At 40.9% G+C, this 24575-nt stretch overlaps 1 protein-coding gene across 1 annotated transcript in view; it reads left to right on the top strand.

Annotated features, from left to right (window-relative positions):
• LOC142956063 (A-type potassium channel modulatory protein DPP6-like) overlaps positions 1-21862 on the top strand; it is a 34099-nt gene extending 12237 nt beyond the window's left edge. Inside the window, exons 4-27 of the mRNA XM_076097364.1 lie at positions 1037-1135; positions 5445-5539; positions 5667-5741; positions 5830-5882; positions 6316-6397; positions 9873-9993; positions 13704-13858; positions 14139-14236; positions 14365-14488; positions 15400-15438; positions 15584-15691; positions 15782-15873; positions 15977-16024; positions 16107-16219; positions 16955-17002; positions 17146-17244; positions 17351-17420; positions 18467-18661; positions 18746-18800; positions 18946-19048; positions 19142-19197; positions 19319-19391; positions 19499-19572; positions 20565-21862. Coding sequence (XP_075953479.1) covers positions 1037-1135; positions 5445-5539; positions 5667-5741; positions 5830-5882; positions 6316-6397; positions 9873-9993; positions 13704-13858; positions 14139-14236; positions 14365-14488; positions 15400-15438; positions 15584-15691; positions 15782-15873; positions 15977-16024; positions 16107-16219; positions 16955-17002; positions 17146-17244; positions 17351-17420; positions 18467-18661; positions 18746-18800; positions 18946-19048; positions 19142-19197; positions 19319-19391; positions 19499-19572; positions 20565-20705 — 2216 coding nt within the window. The 3' untranslated portion in view covers positions 20706-21862. The remainder of the gene's footprint in view (positions 1-1036; positions 1136-5444; positions 5540-5666; positions 5742-5829; positions 5883-6315; positions 6398-9872; positions 9994-13703; positions 13859-14138; positions 14237-14364; positions 14489-15399; positions 15439-15583; positions 15692-15781; positions 15874-15976; positions 16025-16106; positions 16220-16954; positions 17003-17145; positions 17245-17350; positions 17421-18466; positions 18662-18745; positions 18801-18945; positions 19049-19141; positions 19198-19318; positions 19392-19498; positions 19573-20564) is intronic.
• Positions 21863-24575: the final 2713 nt, after the last annotated feature.

The raw sequence follows: 24575 nt of genomic DNA, 5'->3' as shown, positions 1-24575 counted from the left end.
AGCCCATCATTTAAATACCTTGTTTCAAGGGGTCAAGGTTTCACAGATGATATGCGGTCTCCGGTTTGTGATTGTATACCGGTTTTACACAAAGGCGGGGTCACCGTCACACTAGGTAATAGGCCTTTTAATGTGTAATGCTATTCAGGCCTGTTTAATGGCGATGATTATGCAGTAATAGCTCCAGCCATTTGTCAGATTGGCACAGCATCAGAGATACCATTTGCCTCGTTTTGGAAATTAGCTCTCTCCCCTCACTCTGCAGATTCTTGCCAGAGGAGAGAATTTCTCCGATTTGTCAAGTCGATAAACACTTCACAACGTCTGACTTGATATTTACACACTCGGATCTCGCTGCTCAGTCACAACGCGAAGCCTGTTGAGGAATCTGTCAACAAACTGTTTTGTAGAGAAACACCGGGCTGTCAACCGTCTTGACAACTCCCGTCTGAGGGTTGCTTCCTGAGTAAAGGTGTGGTAAAAAGACGGTTAAAGGGCTCGCCCAACTCTCTTTTCTCACATCCACACTGACTCACTTGTGTTCCCCTGTTGTCTGCTCCACCTACATTTCAGCTGTCAGCTTCAGATCTCATTTGGAGTTTTGGGGATGGAAGGAGTCATGTGTGTGTCCCCCCCCGCTGCTGAAAAACAAAGCAGGCAGATGTGAATTGATGCTCTCAGATCAATAGTGCAATACCAGAGGCCTCTCTCTTGTTTGTTCCTTGTTCTAAATTGCTCTATCCATAGTGGAGGAGAGAAGAAGAGTATAATAAAGCGAGATGGTGACATTCTCGGGTATGAGGCTGCAATGCAAGTCGCTGACGACAAAGTCAAAGGATTTTCTTCAGTTTTTGCTCTGAAAACTGCAAACTCGGTCCCTTGAAATGCTAATAAATCTCACAAGACTGAAGGACGACTTGAAGTTTTCTTCAAAAAAAATCTCCATATCCAAACTTTTGTGAACATACATGTGAGCTGCTGCACGTCAACTTGGATTCACACATGCTTATTGATCTTTTGGTGATGCTCTCGACAGGTGTAGATGACAGCCTCGCCCAGAAGAAGAAAGTGACTATAGAGGATGTTTTCGGTCCGGACCTTCACATCCATGACCCAGATGCCAAATGGCTCAGCGGTGAGTGAACAGTTTGGCATTCAGCATCTGCCTCTCATGTCAAAACGCAGAACGTATCCAGACGGGTGTCTGACAGGTGTCGTCGTCCGTGACTCAGAATACACCGTCAGTATTCAAATCTGACCCACTGTCTTGAATTGTCCATGTTGTTGTCGTAGTTGTTGTGCATTGTGTGATGGCGCCTATAGCCCACATGGGCTTATAACAGTGGTGAAACATCTTTCAGAAAGGAATATAACTTATTACGTTGCATGTAACATTACAATCGCAAACAAAGAACTTAATCTCCTTTCAACAGAAAAGATTCCCATTCCCAATCCTCATATAACTTTATTTCATCAGATATTCTTACTGAAGAATAAGAAACATTCAGTCAACCAGCGTGAAATAGAATTCATTAAAATAATTGCATTGAGTCCTAGCGAACGTCACATAGTAAAGCTTTAAAGTCTCCGAGGGGAGCGAAGGAAGCCGGCTTGAGGGCAGTTTGCAGTTCAAACCATTGAAACTAGTTCTGCTACCATTGATATGTACATTATGGGATATCTAAGGAGAAGTAGTTATTGGATCGTGCACTGCAGTTACACGATTTGAAAGAGAGAAGAGATGTGGGGTAGTTTGGAGGCTTGAACAGTGGAGCTTTATGGATGAAAATGAGCGGTAAGATATAAAGTTCACTTCATCTCCAGTCCCACCAATCGCATAACAGAGGTTTCTCTGCAGGGTAGCCGTTAAACCTAGCTGTCTCCATAGCTGCTGCTAATGTACCTGCATGTAACCGTGAACACAGAGCTTTTTGACTTTTGGGGGGAAACTTTTCTACATGAGTTTCTACGATCTCAACATTAAAAAAAACACAACAATACAGCTCTTTCTGTTTCCATGGCAAACACTTGACCTGGTGTTCGAGCTTTATTTTGCATTATGTACACATTCAGCACACGGTGTACCAGGCGTACAGTAGGATGGTTCAAATTGAACAGATGTAGAGCCGAGCAGGTCTGCTGTGGCCTCTGTGACCTTGGCAAGGTAGCAAGTAGCAGGCCGCCACCTGTGCTCAGAAATGTTGGATCCACTGACTCAGGGCCCTCTGGTGTTCAACAGGAAAAGTACCTTTGACTTGGATTTTGGTTTTTGTTGTGCACTGTGTAACAGTCTGGACCAGTGTCATTCCGTGTTGGTAGTAAGTACAACTACTACTGCTAATCAATCATTAATAGAGGTAAGGTCGCAGAGGGATTGATTCATGTATCCATATTACTTATTACAGGATTGAAACAGCTCTATGTATGTTAGAGGTCTGGTTGACATCTATGAGGAACAGTGATCCCTGAAGCATGTTACATAAATTCAATCATAATTATTGTGTGGAAAGGTGTACAGATGGACCTTATAACATCTGGATTTGAGATACAAATTGGTTTTGGGCTCTCAGAGTTTACCTATATAAAGCCGATGTTGCTAACCAATCACTTTTTGTAATTTTCCCAAAAGATCTAAACCCAAGGGCAACTTAATAGCTTCCTTTGGGGGATTAATTTCCGTCAGAGCAAACTGCTACTGTAGTTAAAGCTGCAGGAAAATAAATATGAAGTGACCCTCTTTAGTTTAGAATTTCTATCCTCAAACAACGGTCTCCGAGGTCAAAAATCAACTTGGTCGTCTTGTATACTATTTGATTCAGGGTTTTTTTCTCCAGGTACAAAACACATTTTGATGTAATTAATGCACATGATACACAGCTGGTCATCTAAAATCCAATAAAACAAAAAGAAAAGATAGTATATTTAATACTAGATTAAATAGATTAAACAATAAATATATGTTGTGCCATCACTCTCCTCTGGTCTCAATCGCAACAACCTGAAAGGTTGTTTCCTGCAGATTTTACTGTCAGTTTCCCTTCAACACTAAACATTATAGTGTGTTTTAGGGTCATACTGTACGAACAAGCTTTTGAATATGTGTTGTAAAAATAAAGTTATTATGATCGTCATTGCTAAGTTGCCATTATAAAAAAGTTTTAGTTGTGTTTGAAGGCAAAACCCCAGAGGGGAAACAGTTCGTTTTGCTTCTCCATCTCTTTCTACAGCGCACGTACACACAAGCTTATGCATGAATACACCTTGTGACTTGCGTGTGTACATCTGAACGCAGCTGTCTCCATAAATACATTCACATTATCACCTGCACACATGCAAACCCACGTCTCCCGCTTGTGTGACAGACACGTTACGACCTTACATCTGTCATTGTTGTTCTACTATGAAGACCGTTCCCCTGATTACTTACATTACCGGCTCATTAGCGTATAATTAGTTAAGTTCCTGTGTCTCTGTGCCCTTCATTCAAGACGGAGATTAGAACGCCCTCAGCCCCCGGCGAAATCCTCACAATCAATTGTGTGACATCGCATCTTGTCAGTTAACTTAATGCAATAAACTTCCATTTGGTGCTAATGACCTTCTGATAAGAAACCCAATGGGACAACCTCACACTTCAGTACTCCTCATCAATATGTTGCGGGCTTCTTTCACAGCGGTGTGTAATTGATCCCGGTTGCTCTTTGATCACTGCTTGCCTCAGTAGTCTTTGGACTCGCCTATGAGTTCCTCACACAGACTCGGATCCAAAGATAACGCAATCGACCTTCAGATTGATCTCTAAAACAATGAACTGCTGCTGTCTGTCTGACGCGTTTATATTTTTTTGCGATATAACACAATGTAATAGCGTCCAACACTGTAAACAAGGTATTAACAAGAAACGTCTGCACATATAAATCGACCTAAAAATGTAAAGCACCATCTTTGGCAACTGAGTCGCTGTCATTTCTCTGTATGACTCTCCGCTCAGATGAAATGAAATTGATTTGGCGTAATCACAGTTCCCATCCTGGACCCAGTATGCACCGACCATTTTCAACCATCGTTTGTGTCTGCCTCTCCTAAATATTGGCAGTAAAGTGCAACATAACAAACTGTGCAACTCTACAAGATGAACATTTTCACTGTTACAAACAGGTGGCGCCTAATTGATTTGGATCGGGTGTCATGGCCTGAGCCAGCCACTTTGACCATCACATTTGTGGTGCATTACTTTTGCCGTTTAAAAAGACAAAAATGTTTGTTTGATCACAAGTCAATCTGCTGAGGAAAACACACTTAACAAGAGTGTTTGCGTTCCGGAGAGTTTAAAGCCACCTAAAGCCGAGCAGCATACTGCAGCAACATGCAGTGTACTCTGGCTTTTTATTGCTAAGGTAACTGGAGAAAGCAACACTGACATTTAATGGGATCTTCTCATAAAGAGGAGGCTTTTCTAGAGAACAGGATCGACAAGGACAAGAGCATTATAACAGAGGAGGAAGATACGCTGTGCTGAGTGCTGCCTGCACACTCTTTTAAGACTTGCTTTGATAATGGAAGTGGGGTCTTAAGAGTAGCTTCGATATTTTTCTGCCTGAACCTTATTTTCTTTTTTTGTGTCTAAGAGACCGATGTAGAATCAAAACGTGGTCAGTAAACTTTTGTTGCATGGAGTAGTGTGCAGGTGTTTGCCTTCCAGACCAGACCAAGCAGATTCTTCTCTGTAGGGTCCTTTCCATAATGTTGTCAGACAAGTAGAATTACAATCTGAGCCTGTCAGTGGCAATAACGAGCACTTACTAGTGGACGTACATTGATGGTGAGGAATTGCTACAAGCGGTTACATTACAGCTCGTGTGGGCTGCTGGCTGCAGCGTTGTTCTCCCCGTTAGACCTAAAAACATGGTTAAAAAAATGGGACATGTTACAGTTGAAGATATACCTATACAGTTAGCAAACTAGCCAGCAATAAACAGAACAGCAAGAATTTAGCAGTAATGTTTGCAGTCTAAATGCTCTGAAAAATCAACTATACGCAGCAATATCTTTATTCATATTTTCAAATAACTTTCAATAACAAAGATGCAAATGTTTTTTCATCCAGTATGAGGAAAAATATCAAAGGCACGTCGATTATTGAGCATATTAGAATCAGCCCTTCCCTTAACATGTCAGAAAGATAACGATGTGCAAAACAACAACAACAATAATATAAAGGTAATAATTATATTATGAATTGATTTATACCTTAACAAATAAATAGAAAGTAGATTAAAGGTAAAAAAAAAAGGGTTAGTTAGTGCAGGTTTACTTGCAATTTGGCTTACTCAAGATTATTGACACTATAAAGACCCGGCAGTAATCTGGATGTAGAAACTATATGCCGCTACAGTTTCTCCCGTGTCCCTCTCTGATGGTTGACTTTTATTTGCCATTTACAGACAATGAGCTGCTGTATCGTACAGGGAAAGGGGATGTTGTCAAGCTTAATGTTGACACAAAGGAGGGAACTGTTATCGTTCTGAACCAGTTGTTTGTGAGTATCATCTTACTCCATCTTGCTATTTCAGTTTGCTTAAAGAGGAGTGAGAGTACTCTCAGTATACTCCTGCTGCTGTAGCTGGTGTCTTACTTACTGCGAGTGTGTTTTTTGACCCATGCAGGACAGAGCCAGAGCCGCCAGGTACCAAGTGTCTCCAGACATGCAACATGTGTTGTTCGCCTTTGAAGTGAAACCGGTGAGAAACCCTCAGCGTGTTACCTCGCACCGTCTAACTCTTCCAGAAGTTTTCCTTCTTTTAACTGTGATGCTGTTTGTCTCTGCAGATCTACCAACACTCCTATGTGGCCAAGTACATTATATACAGCCTCGTGACACAGTAAGACCAACCTCTGTCGTGTCTTCTTTTCATTGTCTGTCACCTTTTGGTCCTTTTTTCTGTGACTGCACGATAATCTGCCCTCATCCTGACCTGGTGCAGCCAGTCCACTGACGTCAGCCTCATTTACCTGCTTTCGCTGCCTTTGCATCCAGACCGGCCTGTTTTTAGCCTTTCATCCATCTACGTCTGCTTATTTCCCCACTGTTCTGTATTTGTAGTGAGCAAAGCAAAGTCAGCTTGTGCTAAAAAAAACCTAAAGAAAACCCGATGTGGAGGATTGATGAAGCCTACAGTGAGGGAACAAGCCACAAAAACAGATAACTTCCTTGTTCTGACTGTGCATTTATATTCCGAGACGCGCTGCATTGTGCATGCATCGTACATAGAGACAAAAACTGTTTTGTTTTTTTAAATTATTTTTTCTGCACAGGGAGACTTGGCCTCTGAAGCCCCCTGAAGTGCATGAAGCCGTCCTGCAGTTTGCTGGATGGGGACCCCGAGGCGAGCAGCTGGTAAGGAGGCCGTACCCTCGAGATTACACTGTGAATACTGGCACACTGGTAGAGAGCTGACAGAATCAGCCTGGCATCGCAGAAGAGGCACAGTAGTGATTCGTGCTTTGTCGGGTGGAACAGACAAATGTTGTGGCGATAAGAGGTTTATGTGCACGGTTAATGACTACTTTAAGGATTTCCAGGGTGAGCTCTCCTTGCTTTGATCTCCATCAAAGGCACTTTAAAGCCACACGATGGTTATTTTCCCAGCTTTGTGACGGCACATGAGCTGGTGAGAGCCACAGTGGCAGATGGCATCTAGGTGGCACAAACTCGTGGCTTGGACAGTCTTGGGTCGCTGGTGGTTGGGGGGCAAAACCATGGCATTGACTTCAATGTGTGTGTGTGTGTCACCAGCCACATTTGGGGCCAGATCTTGTAAAACGCACCAGTTGATTGGAGACAGTTTGTAACATTGGGCAAACTAAATTGGTGTCTTCTATTTGGTTTCATCGCAGTTATTTTTGGCATTTTCATTCATTCAATTTCTTCCCTGTTGCTATGCAATGAGGAGTAAGCTTTGAAAAGTAGCGTAGTCTTAAAAACAGCTGAAAGTCTAGAAAAAAACATTTGCACAAAGTCCTTGGATTCAACACATCTATATCCAAAAAGTGAGCTCTTTTTGTTTATTTTCAATCTTTTCATGCCTGACTATTTTTTTAGAATAGTTCAAGCTATTATAAATTCAACAGTAGCAGGAGAGTGGTACTTTTATTTTGTAAATTCAATAAAACATTATTTTGAGTTGTTAATTACTGGTGGATTCTTTTGACCATGGAAAGTACAAGTATGAATGTTCGGTACTCAATCATGATGACAAAGGTCCTTCATTTAGTGGTTATATGTTTTGCATAAGCAGTTTTATTTTTTATTAACAATGATTTGTAACGGTTTTGAATTATGTCGTCCAGGTGTTCGGGGCGCCAGACCAGTTCTGTTCGGTTTAATGTGTGTTCATAAGAACATTTGGGTCATGAAAAGTGTGTATTCATCTGCAACAGAAAATAGTCCCCAAACAAATGTAAAATGTCCTCCTGGCTTAAAATGACTGTGCCCTGCTTTTTTAGGAACTTATAAAAAATTTTAAAGATTTACATCCTCAGTAGAAACCATTGGGCTTGGTGCTGAGTGCAAAGAATAGTAACAGATAAAGTAAAGAGAGACAACTAAGACATGGTTGGTTTTGGTCTTTTCATGCAATTTGTTGGCAATTACAAAAATATAAAATAATCTTTTAAGGAGCTTAAAAGTGCCATTGACCCGAGCACCTGCTAATCTTTTGTTTTATTCTCTCGCCTATACTGCAATACTCCGTCTGTACTACCTTGTTGACTCTAAATTAGTGCCTGTTTGGATCGCGGTGCTTAGACAACAGCAGCTTCAAAGGTTTCTCTTCCTCCATAATTGCTCTTATCGCATCATTTGCTTAAATTACAGATACATTGCTGTGAAAATAATAACATTTCAAGTGTGCGATGAGACTTTGCCTGCCGAGGGAAGAAAAGCAGATTAATTTGCATATGGTAATAGCGTACCTGATTGTTGTTACTGTAGCTCCGCGTTTCATTTAATGAACAACCGAAGCCATGCGAGAAAAATGAGATGAGCTCTCGTCTTTCACGTCTCCGTCTGACCTGCCGATGTTGGACATGTTTCTTTTTTTCCCCTCACTCGTTCTCTTTCTCTAAATTTAATGATTTTCTCTAAGTTTTTCACAATTGGAGCAATTTATAATCAAGTGCTTCATCAGCACATAAAGACGTGTTTGTGGCAGTGTGTGTGTGTGTGCAGTGAAGCATCAGATGTACAGTGAGAGGAGTGTGGAGATGAATCCTGCGACGCTCCCCTCATTAAGCAGCATGCAGTTACTCTACCGTGACAGAGCAATCAGTGAGGCTGGGTCAACACGTACACACACACACACACGCACACACACACACATACATACACCTGAAAAAGAGGTCATACTGACACAAAAGAGCAGGGGTAAGAATGAAGGGATGGATTTCAGAGAAACATTCTTTACCAAATGAAAGCATTGTGTGACAAAATTGGTCAATAATTCACAACTAAAAACACGCGCTCATACACACACTCATGAACACACACTCGTACACAAAAAAAGAGAACCCTGCTATACGAGCTCCACAGGTATCTTTGATGTTGCTACTTTCATCTCTTCACCCCTTTGAAATGACTCTATTCCAGCCTTTTGCTTATTCTCTATTTTCTCTCATCTGAATCCCTTGAAGATTGAAAAGTCATCGAGTTAGTGCGCATAAGTCAAGACGTTGCCGCCTGCTTTTCAGAGGCCATTCAGAATCAATTACAACTAAATGCTGTAATGTCAACGAGTCCCCTTGAACCTGGATTCTTTATGTATCTCTTTTCATCATTTGGTGTTCAGATTGTGACGTTGAATCAATGTTTTGAGGTTGAGTTGGACTTTGGCCAAGATGTAATTCATAATAATGTGGATACTGTGAATTAGATATCTTATGTAACTCTTGACAGCCGCCTGATTTCCGGTATGTTCCGTGGTGGTTCTGCAACATTCGCCAACCACCAACGTCCTTTGCTTTGCACAGCCCTGCATTGATCTGTTTTCCTCTGATGTTTATCCCACAACATAAAACGTGGATGTTCTTCACAGCAGCCATAGATCAGAGCGAAAGGAGCCTTGTCTTTCTCTTTCCTGATTCTTGCTCCGGCAATTTGAGGCTTACATTTAACTGAAGAGGTTTCAGCTGACAGCCCATAGTCGCACCAACGCGGCCTGTGCTTCAGATACCAATCAATCCCACATTCATCTCCCTCATACTGGCACCAGGCGAAGCACCCTGGAGTTTTAAGTGTCACGCACTCATCTGCCAGTGGCGTGTCTTAATTCCTTCAGGCGGTGCCATCGCTGGTGCTTAACCCAGCAGGCTAACCCACAGTTTAGCTCAGCCATTGGCCCCCCTTTAAGAGACCGTATAATGTCTCAATAAACACCGGAGGTGGTGTATGTGCCTGTGGGGCCTCAGCCAGCTCCGGCGCCTTGATTAGCAACATACAGGGTGTCATACTGCTTTGGAGAGGAATCCAGCGTAAACTGTAATTGGGTATCTGTTAATAAAGTGCTGAAGGCAGGTGTTGTCCGAGACTGTATTAGCTTGTAGGTGTCACTGAGTGCGTGTTTCTATCTGGGTTGTGATAAAGTCATATTGTGATAAAAAGCCACCGGTGGCTTTAGCCTAAAGTCATGTACTGTAGATGGAAAGATGTGAGATGCAGAGGCTGAGAAGAAGAAGAAGAAGAAAAAGGAGTCCCAGCTTTGCACCACAGGAAATTGAAAATACAGGTTTAAGCCGAGCATTACAGCAAAACGATTCTAGGCTGCATCCAGTGATAAGGAGACTGATCTTTCTTCTGCCTTCATTTCTCTGTCCAGATCTTCATATTTGAAAACAACATCTACTACAGATCGACTGTGGATAAACGAGCGATCCGCCTGGTTTCCACTGGTAAAGAGGGAGTCGTGTTCAACGGCCTTGCTGACTGGCTGTATGAGGGTAAGACGTCGACGAACACGGCTACACACACCGACACACGACAAAGCCCGGAATGATTTCCATGTCGCAAATAGGAGACTTGATCCAAAGTCCAAAGACAGAGTGGGAATTTCTGTCACTTTCAGAATCGACAGCAAGGAATTCAAAAAAGTACATTACACGGCCACAAGTCTGTGGACACATGAGTATCACTCTTGCGTGCGATCTTTGCACACATCATTTAAACATTATAACCTGCTATTATATCAGTCGGTCACTGTCCTGGGGAGACTGTCCAAAAAGGGTTTTCTTACAGCATGTAGGAACCACACAGAGTGATCATGGCATGTTAAGGTTCTCCATATACCCCTTACAATAGCTGACTAGAGCAGGTCTAAAATACATGAGATGGGAAACCGTCGGGGGGCCGGCAGCTGGGCCAGCAGCTTTGTGTGCTTTGAGAGATTTAAAAACCTCACATCAGCCTCAGTCACTTGAATGAGAGCTCAGCGAGGTTCTGTGTATAGTCTGGTGGTCCAGAGTCACTTTCACAGCGGGCAGAGAACCTGTTCAGGCTGTCTAGGAGTAAAGCATTGGTGCTGGTCGACCCTCACAGCTTGGGTTTACAGTCTGTTATTGCTTGTAGTCCCTGCCACGTAGGCCTGGAGTCCCCGCTGTCGTAATCTCAAAGGTGTCGAGGTTGGGGTTCTGTTCCGGCCCGGCCAGTCAAGTTCCTCCACACCAAACTCAGAAAACCATTTCTTTTCAGACCTCACTTCGTGCTCGGGGGGCATTGTCACGTTTAAAAGGAAAAAGGCCTTAAAAAGGTTTAAAATCACACTGTTGTCTTAAATATCACTGACCCAGTAGCATTACCTTAAATCTGCATTTACTTATATTTGGTACCTTAATATGGCGAATAAAAGATCTGGCGAATGTGTTAGCAAACAGTTGATTATTTACACATCCAGCAGACACATCATTGGCATTCATTTGGAATGCAAGTCCAATATTCACTCTGTTTCAGCTCACTTTGGGGTTTCCTGAGGGAGTCGTCTGTCTCTTTAGCTGCTTAATGCTCCGCTGCGTTCCCCAGCTAATCGCTTACTTTTTTGTTTGCTGTTTGGTGTTTGATCTGATTTAATGCGGAACAGAGTCATTTGTGGAGAGCAACCTCTTTAAAAATCCAGGGAGCCCTGTGATCATTGTTAGAATAAAGATATTGATTACAGACCCTTTAATTGGATCTACGGTGCTTCGATCAAACCTTGTGCAGGAACTAAATTGAACCATTTCGATCCAATGTCGTGACACCTGCCCCCCCCCAACCTACGGGAGTGTTTGTGTGCATGTTTCCATTTTGAAAGTGCACAGCTGGCTACGTTTCAGTGCCCCTCCCTCTCTAGACTAGCCATACCTTGTCTTTGTGTCCAGGCTCTTTTAATTAATTAATGACTGCAGCGCTGCAATCTCACGAAGCAGACTTTCTGATTTACTGCACATGTGAGACAGACATTGCAATTACATATCGCTCGAATATGACTTTGTTTACAGATGCGCTGCCACGTTTGAGACACATTTTCCCCACTTCTGTTTCTGGCATCGTTATCATTCTTAATTTTGGATTTATTCAGTGGGTGGTTTTAATTAATGATTTCGATATAATTGTATAACGTAATTGCAAAATGCCAGTGTTTATTAGAGACATTTTGTTACAGTGCATTAAACTGCTTCAGGGTTGGCTTTCAGCTTTTCTTCCATTAATTGGATTATTCCTTTGTTGGAGACACAGAACATGACACATAAGAAGTAATCCATTTTCAAGGCTAAAGAAAGATTTGTCTTGCAATGTTTTCCCGCTATGTTCCCTGGAGTTACCGGCGGATAACAACAGTCTCACAAAAGCAGCAATCACTTAGCTTTTCGTCTCTTACACTGCTTACAGTGTTGACGGTGTGCGCTGTGTTGTTCGCCTGTTTGGCAGTTGTCTAAATGTGGGTCAAGGTGAGGCTTCCTCGCTTCTCTCTAGTGTTGTACTGCTCTGCAGTCAAACATCCTGAACCTTGTGAGAAAACATTTTGAGCTGCAAAATGTTCCCGTCACAGAGAGGCTCAATCATTTATTGTCTTTTATTCATGTATAAAAGCGCCATACATAAATGTATCATCTGCTTGTCGAACAGTTCATTGAAGATAAAGTATGTCATGCAGATATTGTTGAAATACTTATTTCACACATTTCTATGGCTTCACCATTACATCAAATGGAATATTTGAGTTGATGGACAGACAAGAGTATTGAATGATTCACACGTTTCAGTCTGTGTATGTGCCCTTTCCCCAGCTGAGGCTGTGTGTTGGCTTCTGACAGCAGTTGTGCTGTGTGTGAGGGCAAGAAACACCAAAAAAACACCCCATCTGTTTGTACCGCTGTGACAGGGAATCTTTTCATCTTGTATGAATTGCAGATGCAGTGTGTTGATGTTCATTTTCAACGAAGGCACTATCTTCATAAAGCAACAGGAGTCTTATTAAGTGCTCCGACCCACATGTAATAATGTGTCAGATAAATGATATGTTGTGTTCTTCCTGGGTTACGGAGGAAACTGTGTGTGCTAATCTGTGGGCACAGGCCTTGAAACACTGAATAGTGTCCCTTTCTCTCAGTCTGATCTTGTTACCACAGAATTCAACCTTCGCAATTCATAAAGTGGGAAAAGCATGATGACATCAATGATAACAAAATTAGAAAAGACCTCATCAAGGTTGAGTTGGATCAAGAAAAGTCTATTTTGATTTCCACACATAGGTACAGTAGAGTGTTTACTGTAAGTGCTTTTCCTGGAGCTCTTCTGCCCCCTGCTGGAGGAGAAACACACATTAGGAAACTGAAAAAAGGAAACTGGAATCAGAGGCTCAAGTACAGAGCCTTTCAAAATAATCAGAGCTCTCTTGTCAGATGGCTGAAATACATCCTTTTTGTCTTGTTTTCTTCCTGAATGTCAGCTCCCTCAGTTGCAGTGCATATGTCAATCGATCGATCGAAGCCTATAGTTTTAACTCGCAGGGAATATTTGAGGCTTCATCCTCTGCCAACAGCAGAACCTTCAAATGGAACGAGGCAAAGGGACCTATATTTATATAGCATTTTATATACACTGAATTAACTCAAAACTCGATTAGCTTTGCTCAAAAATTAAGAAGAAAATACCACGTATTCCAATATATAATATTTACAGTGATTCAAATGAATAGTGTGATTCACAGGCATCCACATCAGAACCAGAATCCGCCTTATTGACCAAGTATGTGTGCACATACAAGGAGTTTGACTCCATGTACACAGGTGTGTGAAATATATAGAAATAATTATACAAATGTAAAAAGTACCAATGACTGACAACACAAATAAAACTAAGAGATATAACATCAACATGGTGTATCTACTGCAATGCCAAGCTTCTGGATTCTGTCAAAATGTAATATCAGTAATTGGTCACCATAGATCACACATGCTGTAAATATGCTGGATTTCAATTTTGTTTTTAGAATGACTTTGGGATGGTTCCCAAAGTCAGTCAGGTCTTTGGAAACCATCACCTTCAAAGCTTGTGTTCTGGCCTTCAGTTACATGCTTCAAGCTCTGTGTGTGTGTGTGTGTGTGTGTGTGTGTGTGTGTGTGTGTGTGTGTGTGTGTGTGTGTGTGTGTTACGTGTACGTTCCTTTATACAGAGGAGATCCTGCAGACACACATAGCCCACTGGTGGTCTCCAGACGGGCTGCGTCTGGCGTACATGACCATCAATGACACACTGGTGCCAAATATGGAAGTTCCCTTCTTCACAGGAATGCCGTACCCTGCCACCTTGGAGTATCGCTACCCAAAGGCAAGTCTACGGCCACGACCTCACACCTGTCCTTAGGCTGAGCAAATGTAACGTGGTTAAAGGCAACGTCTGCTGCAACAGTAAAAACGATTTTCTATCTATCTATAAAATCTTTCGGATCACAGAATATTATATAAATTCCTCCAGGACAAGGCCAAGTGTGTTTAAATGACTTTGATATATAACTTGTTTAACTCTGAAGACAACAGAAAGCGAACTTCTCACCGTCTTTAGCTGAAATCCAGTCTGACCTATCTCGTTTCTCCTTGGCCCCTCGCAGGCTGGGGAAGAAAACCCAGTAGTTCACCTGTCGGTGGTGAGCCTCAACGGTCCCCTGCACACCGTGGTGATGAAGAAACCTGATGACCCCCGGATAGGGTGAGTGACAGCTCAGCGATGTTTGAAGTAACAATCACCAGAGATAGCCCTGGAGTATTTTCTTAAGCTAACCCAGACAGCGGTTGTCAGTTGTGGTGATGCATTCTCACTTTTTGGTTTTCCAGGAGGGAATATTACATCACTATGGTGAAATGGGCCACCAGCACAAAAGTGGCTGTCAACTGGCTGAACAGAGGCCAGAACAACTCTATCCTGACACTGTGTGAGGCTACAACTGGAGTCTGCATTAAGGTGAAAGTTTCGGCAAATCTTTCTGTGACAACGTGTGAAATCTGCTCTCAGTGTTTAGTTTGTGTGAAGGATAAATCTGGTGATGTTTTTCTCACTGTCAAAAAATCCACGAAAAAGACCAGAAAACCAACAATGATTTTAAACCTACTAACAAGTGTTGCCTGTGCAGCTAAAGCCTGACATAGCTTATTCCTTTGTACCTCAGACATCTATTGTTGTCCAAACACTATTAAAAACACAGCAATCAGCCACTGCAGTGGGCCGACTTGTTCCCTTATTATTATGAAGATGGGCACTGTAGTTTATTTGAAGTCAATCCCTCGTAAACAACCCTGCTGCTGCAAATACTCACTAGCTCACCGAATCAGCAGAAAATAGTCCCAAACAAATGCACAATTTAGTCCAGTTTGGGTAATCTTTGCTGAAAACTACACAGCTTAGCTGTGTTAAGAAATGATTTCGATTTTCTGTTAGTACACTTTCAATACTAGTTTTAAAAGGAAATGTTCAATCTTTTAGTAAATACTCCTATTCGGAGTATATAAATAGTCCGGCTCATAACCTTCTCCAATTGTTGTTTTTACATTTTACATTCTTTTTTTGTATGGATTGAACAAAGAAGATACACTGTGTTAAATAGTGATATTTAGAGGCGCTGGCAGGCAGATTGTGTTACCATTCAACAGAGTGAGAGTGGTATTAATCTTCTCATCTAACTCTTCGCTAGAAAGCGTATTTCACAAAATGTAAATCTTTTGCTTTTAAGATTTCATCTCTACTGTAATGAATGGGCTGAGTGCCACAGACAAGTTAAGGATGTCGGAAAGTACAAAGAGACAAACTGACTCACTGTTATCTCCAGACTTATCTTAGATTCAGAATTGTATTTAAAATCATGCTTGTTTTTTCAGAAACATGAGGATGAGAGTGAGAGCTGGTTGCACAGACAGGTGCGTGAGGAAAACGCTGCTTCCCTGCTGTTGTTTCGTATAGTTCTTACTTTGTATGTCTGAGCTTTAAGCGAGTAAATAACAGGAAAATATAAAAGCCCTGCAGGCAGAGACGTGTGCAGATGTGTTTGTCTCCTCTCTGCAGAATGAAGCGCCGCTCTTTTCCCATGACGGACACAAGTTCTTCTTCACCAGAGCAATCCCTCAGGGTGGGAAAGGAAAGTTTTTCCACATCTCTATGTCCACCTCTTTGGTAAGCAATTGCAGAATTACCCTTGTGGTATTATAGTTTGACGGTTTGGTACAGTGTGTTTAATGTTTATGGGCCTTTACTTTCCTCCAGCCTAACACCAGCACAGACATACTTCAGTCCTTGACCTCTGGAGACTGGGACGTCACCAGGATCTTGGCCTACAATCATGAAAGGAACCTCATGTAAGACATTTTGATGCTTTTTTTTTTTTTTTTTTCTTAACAGCCGGTGCTGCAAATTGGTGGTTATTCTGTAGTTTGATGGTAATGTTTGGATGTTTTCCAGATACTTTCAGAGCACAGAGGACGACCCCAAGCGACGGCACTTGTACAGGTAGGATTTTCTTCCACGTTTACGAGTACTTCTGTGTCTTCTGCAAGGTACACCATGATACTCAATCCCTGCCGTCCCACAGTGCCGACACGATCCCTCCGTTCAACCGCTGCTGCCTGTCTTGTGAGTTCAAGTGTGGCTATGTGGACGTTACATTCAGCCACAACATGCAGTACTACTTACTCAACTGTAAAGGTGAGTGTCTTTGACCTCGAGTCAAATCTGTCTTTATAGCAGTGGAGAGCATTTGACATGGCAGCACTCCTCAGAAAGAACGTCTTTCAGGGGCAGCCGGAAAGCCGCATTCAGTAGAAAGCGAAACTGAATTAGCGCTCCATGTCAGGTTGAGAGCTTCTATCGAACTGGACATTAGCAGATAACCTCAAGCCACTGCTGGATCCCTCTGATTAGCCACAGAAATAACGTATCGTGTGACTGGACGCCAAGAGTCATGTGAGCACTACTGAGCTGCTCACAGAGAGCGTTTTTCTTTCTGCTTTTACCATTTGTCATATGAAAATGCGTTGGGTTTGTTGTTACTAGATATTCATTGTGCACCTCTGCAACTCTCTGTTGTTGTTGTTTTTTTTGCCCTTTGTGGCTTCATCGCAGGGGCAAAACATCATGGTTTCTATGGAGGCGGATTTGTTTAGAAGCTTTCGACATTAATTGGATCTTTGGGGAGCAGCTCCATTGTGAAATAATAAGCTACTTTCTCATGGGACAGAAGTAGATTATTAACTGCAGAGCTGACTAAGAGGGCTGAAGTCTGTTTAAGATGAGACAGGGAGATGTTTCCTTTGCAGAAAAGGATCGGGGTTTCAGAGGCTTGATTAGAGGCCTTTGAGCCTTTTTGTCAGTGCTTTGTTACATCAAATAAAGTATTATTGCATTCCTGTTAACTGATTTTCCCTGAATTGTTCTGTGTAGGTCCAGATATACCGAGCGTGGCTATCTATAGCACCGAAGACAAACAGAGTGAGTGTCGCCTCCTAGCGTTGCCCTCCTACTTCACCGTGTTCAACAAGCTGCACGGAATGATATGAACACGTTTCCAATGATGAACAGATTTGTCGTTGTGAGATTTTAACAAAGGGCCTGTTTGATCTGCTTCACTGCAGAGGTGTTTGACGTGGAGACAAACGAAAGGGTCAACAAGAAGTACGACAATCTGCAGATGCCCAGAGTGGAGTACGAGACCATCACCATAGACGACTACAGTATGTGCTCTTGTTAAATAATCAACCACACAATGACCTATGCGTACATCACAGCCAGCCGTCTTGTATCGTATGATTCCCATTAACCTTGTCCTATCTGTCGTAGCGCTGACAATGCAGATTCTGAAGCCAGCTGGATTTGTAAATACAGCCCATTACCCCCTACTGCTGCTGGTGTAAGTATGAATGTATATAATAGTGCATAGAATATTGTCAACACTTAAATGCAGCAACTAACAATTACTTTCATGTGCGTTTTAAATACTACAGCAGTTCAGTATTGCACTCACCTAAATTTGGGGGACAGAATTCAAAAGTTTGGATATCCTGACTTCCCTCGTTTGGGTTAGTTTTGATTGTTTGCTCTATGAAACCCTGAAAAATAGTGAAATTTGTCGTTATTCCTCAGGGCTCACGGTGAATTTGTCAAATTGCTTATGTTGTCCAAAACCTCAAGATATTCACTATTCAGTACAAAATTATATTTAAAAAAAAAGGAAGAAAAACAGCCAAGACTCACATTTGAGCAGCTACAAATGGCAAATGTTTAACATTTTTGTTCAAGAAACTAACGCCACAATAGAATGCTATAATCTTAGTGCATTGCTTGTTCCTGTTCGTAATGAGCCACATGCCAGGCGTATGGTGTTGCTGCTTGCAGCTTTCTTAAGAACCACTCATTCAAACAACTTCGTACTCCTGTTCAACATCTGTCTTGTACTGAATCGAACGCCAGTGAGCGGGCTGTACTGTACCAATCCCGACGTTTGGCGCTGTAAGAGACGGGGCTCTTTTCGTTTCTCAGTTTGTATATCCCTGATTCCATTCCTCACTTTCTCTCCTCGCGTCACAGTACCTCCCACCTGAGATGCCAACGCATGAGGCAAGGAAGAGGCACGAGGAGAGAGGAGTCGAGGAATTAGGGATGAAACAAAATTAAACATACGTGCTTCGGAGCTGTCGTTTTTAAAGTGATATAAATGAAATGTGACGTATGGGAAAGCTGCATCATCATTCCTCACAGCTGCTGTGTAAAATATTCCTTTGGTCTTATTTGTAAATGTTCCATTTTGATGTTAAACCTTCGTTTGTCCAGTTGTGATTCCAACAATCCTGAACTAAAAGATGTGCCTTCCTCTTAACAAGATTCCCATTTAATATTAATCTCTGAGAAATTTGTCAGTCCTCAAAATGATCAACATGTGCTGTGGTTTTGGTACAGGGACGGTACGCCTGGCGGGCAGATGGTGTCGGAGCAATTCCGGGTAGACTGGGCCACGGCTCTGGTCAGCAGCTTCAGCACCATCGTCATCCGCTTCGATGGCCACGGCAGTGGCTTCCAGGGCACCAACCTTCTGCACAAAGTTAAGGGGATACTGGGAAGACAAGAGGAGAAGGACCAGCTGGAGGCACTCGGGTCAGACTTCTGCTTTAAGTGTAGGCACGAGGAGGCATTTGTGGTGTTACAGCGCTAAAACACTTCTTTTTCTTTCATTTTTAGGTTTTTATCCAAAGTGCCTTATATTGATAACAGTCGAATGGGAGTTTATGGAAAGGTAAGGAGAACATGCTCAAAAAGGATCTTGAGAATTAATTGTAATTGTGTTGATACAGCAACTGCCTCACATGGAGATCATTATCATGAAGTGGAATTAATCAGACTTCTTTATGCGTTTCTGTGTCTCCTCTGCCTTTGTTCAGGCCTATGGAGGATATTTAGCCACGATGCTTCTGCGCTCTGAAGAGTTTCCCCAACTTAAATGTGGAACAGCAGTCTCCCCCATCACAGATTTCGAGCTATATGGTATACCCTTCCACATATTTGTCTTCCATGGATGTGTTCAAATGAAATGCTCCGATCTTTCTGACTTATTTCCCCCCTATTTTCAAATGGCAGCATCTGCATTTTCAGAGCGCTACCTCGGCTCAAAGACAGACTCACGAGTATATACGGTAAAGTTTGAATGTTTCCGTCTCTTTTTCCAAATCACACACCGAGATGTTTAGCTGAAGTGTACAGAGATGGACTCCAGGGTCGTTATATGAGGTGGATTTTCCTCTCTCTTTCCTTCAGACGGCCAATTTAGCACACAGACCTGGTCAGCTTCTGCAGAAGCAGTACTTGATAATTCACCCGACTGCTGACGGTAAAAGATGTGTTTTCTGTATTACGTCTCAATGTGAGTGAAACGCAATTTCACTGTGATTACACGCTAATGTGTTGTCTCCAATTTTATATTCTCCACTATCACAGAAAAGGTTCACTTCCAGCACACAGCCAAATTTATCAATCATCTAATCAGCGAGAAGGCCAATTACACTCTACAGGTGAGTTTCTGAAATAAGCGCTCGACCTGGCAAATGTACCTGCGATAACTGTCATTATTTGATTTGAAGCTATTTGTGCCTGAACGTAAGATCGCCTGTTTGTACAGAACAAGGACTCTAGATTTAAGTTTGGTAAGGAGGAAAAATTAAAACAAACAAAAATAGTTGTAAGTGTAGTTTGAAAACATTCAAACATCAAGAAAACACAAAAAAAGCAAATGCTTTGATCCACACATGTATTTTATTGAGTTATAGTTTTTGACACAGTACTATGACTTTTATTCCACATACTAAACTTTTTATTACTTTTTTTCCAGCAGGCTATATGACTTTTTATGATTTCTTTACACATGCTAAACTATAGGCTTTTTGTTACATGCTATTCTATCTCTTCGTTATGACTTTTATTCGACATACTATACTATGACTTTTTCATTACCTACTAAACCATGACATTTTTCATGGCATATTATACTATGAGTAAGGATTTTATTTTTTATAGCATGCTATACTATGACTAACATTTTGTCATGCCATACTATAGTGTCACCTAAATGCCGAGCAGGTAGGCAGATAGTGCATTTAATGATTTAATGGAAGAATATCTTTCAAACTGAGACTACAAAAAGGAGGCAGGTAGGTAGCAGGCGAACTAAAGGGTAAAGATGATAAAGGAACCGACAACTAAAAGATAAAAACTATAAACGCACAAGAAACTAAACAGACATTGTTATGGTTTGCTTTACTGTGACATATGTTTGACAGTTTGATGACATACTATGACTTTTTACAATTTAGATAAATAGTTTCAGCTCCAGTCATAATGTTTTAATGCACATATGGCCATTTTTGTATCGTCAGGCATTTTCTCACATTTGATAAACTAAATGGTTCATCAATTCACAAAAAAAATACAAAAGATGAACTGCTAATGAATATTGTTAGGTGCGGTGCAGCTCTATATAATTCCATTCCTGGATATCTATCCACAGATCTACCCGGATGAGGGACACTTCCTGCACAGTGATGGGATACAGCGGCACCTGAGCCAATCCCTGGTCAACTTCTTCGAGGTGTGTTTCCGGGTGCCGGAGATACTGACAGACGAGCAGCCAGACGAGGACAGCAGTTAAACACGAGCAAGCCCTGAGCAAGCCCCCCGGCTATAGCACAATATGCAACAGATCTTTCTTACCCAATCAACCCACACCACATTGCTGTCCAATCCGATTTGAGCTGTCCTGTGAAGCGCAGCACCTGCATGTGGCCCAAGGGACCCCAGCATACAGCCCTTCTCCTCACCTCCTGCTGGCTGCTGGTCAGAAAGACTAAATAAATCTCAGATGTGAACAGTCACGTCTCTCTCTGCTATTGGAATATATGAACTAGTCCTCCCTCTAGTGGACAAATAGAGGATCAATATATCGGCCACTGATCAATGCGTCTCCATTCCAAACAAGGCAACATTAATTGGGCACTTTGCGGCACAAAATACCCCTCGGGAAGATCAGTTCATTCTTTTGAGATTTAACTTCTGAAAGGCCACCGGTTTCTGATTACCTTGCCAACCAATTTACTGATTATTCTGTTCACGAGTATGATTACTGCTACTTTCTCAGAATGTCTCTGTTCAGTGTTGTGTCTTTGAGTGAATGTCTGGCTGCATCAGTCCGTGTAGTTGCTTTACAAAACAAGGGCACAATGTTTAACTTGCGTTGTACTACAAAAAGTGTCGATCCCTGAAATGGTATGGAATCGTATCTTCCCTCGTCATATCTCTGAATTGAATTCTTGTTCTTGGAGTCACTGTGCCTTACCGTGGGTGAAATGTTGGTGTTGGGGTCCGACATGACATTGGAAACGAGTGGATATGGATAGGCCTCGTCTGAACTGTGGACTCGAAACCAGATGATTTCATTTTCCTCAAGTAATGGCCAGTTATTTGAGAGGTAAGTTAAAATCCCAAGTTGTGGCACATTTGATCTCAAAACATGGAAAGAACTAAATACAAAATAATTGTACATCAACTTGAAATATGGTGTTTTACTGAGAAAAAGTATTTAGTTTGCAAATAGTTATTTCACATTCTGGTGAGTTAACTACGCTGAATTTACATGATTTTGTCAATAACTTTGACTTGTATTTTAAATGGATTGATTCTCTCCCCATGTCACTTCTGTTAGTATTGTCAGTGGTTTCTAGTCAGCTGATGTACAAAGTGTATAAATCTTATATTGTTTAAGTCTTTATGTTGTATGTGCAACTTGTATATAAAGCATTTTGAAATGTATCTTTCGTTGGCTGTATTCTTTTACAATTCTGGTGCAATACAACACAATATATTATATCTCTTACATGACTTATTTCAACATGCTCTACAATGAGACTTTAGAATGATCTATAATCACTTCAAATTACTTTTTTTGGACATGCTATACTATTACTTTTTCTGAAACAGTATAATACGACTTATTTGACATGCTACACTATGACTTTTCTATGACAGGCGATATACTATGACCGTTTAGGAATTTTTCGACATGCTAGGACTTTTTTGAGGCTTTTTATTACATTTTTATAACGTTTTTTTGAAATGCTATGATTTTTTTTGAACTAGTGTACTATGACTTTTCTATGCGTATTTTCGACATGCTATACTATGACTCTTTTGACACAGTATACTATGACTTTTCTTCAACATGCTAAACTATGACTATTTTATGCGTATTTTCAACATGCTATAATAGGACTTTATTTGGCACAGTATACTATGACTTATGTGTGTATATATGTATATATATATATATATATATATATATATATATATATATATATATATATATATATATATGTATATATATATATATGAATGAATGTTTGATGCCTTCACACTACATGTCCTTTAATCTACAGCTGACCTGTTATTATAACCAATGATATAACTATCAGTGAGGTTATGTCGACCTCGCAACTTACATGTTGATTCACAATAAGAATGTGTATAAATAATCATTATTATATAATTATATAATGTCTTGTCCTGTCCTGTAAAGTGCATTTATCAGCTGTTTTTGATTCATTTTACATTTGCTGTCCTCTTGGCCAGTTAATTTTTTTTCTCTATGATTTCCCTTGTAAACCGCTGTGTTCAGTTGTTAATTATGTACGATGTGAAATCAAAGTACTCTAATGACTCCTGTTAGGATATCCATGGATATGTGGTCTAAAGACTCACTTCCGCGCCTCGGCTCTTTCCAGTGAAAGCTTTGTAATCCAGCATTGATCAACTGTGTTTTCAGAGTTTATAAAACCAATAAATCCAACAATGAGTGTCTTCAGGGATTGACCAAGAGTTGTTGTTGTCGTCAGGCGCGAGCTGAAAACGATTGAGCTCAGGATGTAGGCAATGATGCGTTGATTGGGTTCAGTCTTCTTCATCTGTGTGTTTATTGGCAGATTTCAAACCAACTGCAGGTGCACACCGTCAACTACTGTATCGGAGGAGCGTCAAGGTATTGTATTATCTGATGACAGACAGAAAGCTGACACCATGTTTTCAGTTATATCTTCCCTTGAACCGTTTAACCTGCACTGACTTTGTATATTATAATAATGTCTCCATTTATTGTCTGTATCCCATTCCTTCTGCCAAACATTAATTATGGCAGTTGTAATTCATGATGTGGCCTCTCCTCTATGAAGCATAATCTACTTTAATCATTTTGTTGTCATGTACTTTAAGAGCCTTCTCTGTAAATGTATCTGCTTGTATATAATCATTAACACCCATCTAGTATCCTGTCGTTCTGCTGTTTGGTTAGCCACCAAAATAATGAGAAGAATATTGTGAGTGTAATAAATAATGTGCAGATTATCCTTTATGCATTTGATAAGACTGTGCGGCCGACATTTTAACAATGTATGTTTGAATTCGCATCGTACCAATATCCTGGTAGGACCATTTTAAAAACTTGATTGCAAGTTTTTTTAGAAGGTTCAAAAATTCAGACAAGAATAAGTGTTCAGTGTTAAAAAACAAACATTTCACACATGGCTCAAATTCAGCTGGTCCCTTTTGAGATCTACAAACTGAAGTCTAAACACAGGTTTCACAAATTGGATTGGACGAAATATTCTAATATCCAGGCTGCCGAAGATAATCAATCAACACGAATGGAATTAATCTGTCCCATCAGATTGAAGTGCCTCTAAAGTATTCAACGCCATGAAATGTTTACTGTTTTACAACATTGTATCAAAGTGAAATTTAAACATAAAATAGTGTCAAAAAAGCTACATTGAATCTTTCCTTTCAAATACTTATACTGATGTGATGCTTTTCTATAATGTGAACAAAATAAACACACATAACCATTTTCCATTGACAAAATTTATTTCCAGTGTTTCAGGAGTCTGTGCACACCCCTCTAACATTCAGAGGAACACAGCATCGTTACAACGGTCCAGCTCAATGAAGTGCTTCCTCATGCAGAGGACCTCTGTCCTCACAGAAGTACCAAACTGCCCACAACACCCACACAGGCCTCATGAGCATCATCATCATCATCATCTCACAATACTGTACTTTAATCTTGCAATCTGATGGAAATGAAAAGAAAAGCAGCTAAAACATGGCATCGATATTTACATTTAAGTTACTTCTTTTTTTACAAGAAACATTTAAAATTCAAGTTCTGTTAAAATCAAAAAAAAAAAAAAAAAAAGAAAAACAGGAAAATAAAAAATAGAAAACATGTTAAGACCAGAGTGGAATGCCTAAGGAATGGAAGCTCGGCATTTTGTTATGTAACCTCTAGAATGACAGAGAGTCCACAATAAAAATGTCATTCACAGTAACATCTTCGTGTATCTCAACAAAGACAATATGGCACCCTTAACAATTCATTGAGAGGCACTTCCTATTGTGAAAAACATGATCTTCTGATTCGAATACCCATTTTCTTCTTCTTCCTCTTCACACTTTTTCTTCCTCTTTGCAATCT

This window comes from Anarhichas minor, unplaced genomic scaffold (assembly GCF_050575085.1).
Source record: "Anarhichas minor isolate MPS153535 unplaced genomic scaffold, ASM5057508v1 ptg000024l, whole genome shotgun sequence".
NCBI lineage: Eukaryota > Metazoa > Chordata > Actinopteri > Perciformes > Anarhichadidae > Anarhichas > Anarhichas minor.
Note: the sequence above shows the minus strand (reverse complement) of the source record. Positions and strands in the feature narration are given on the sequence as shown.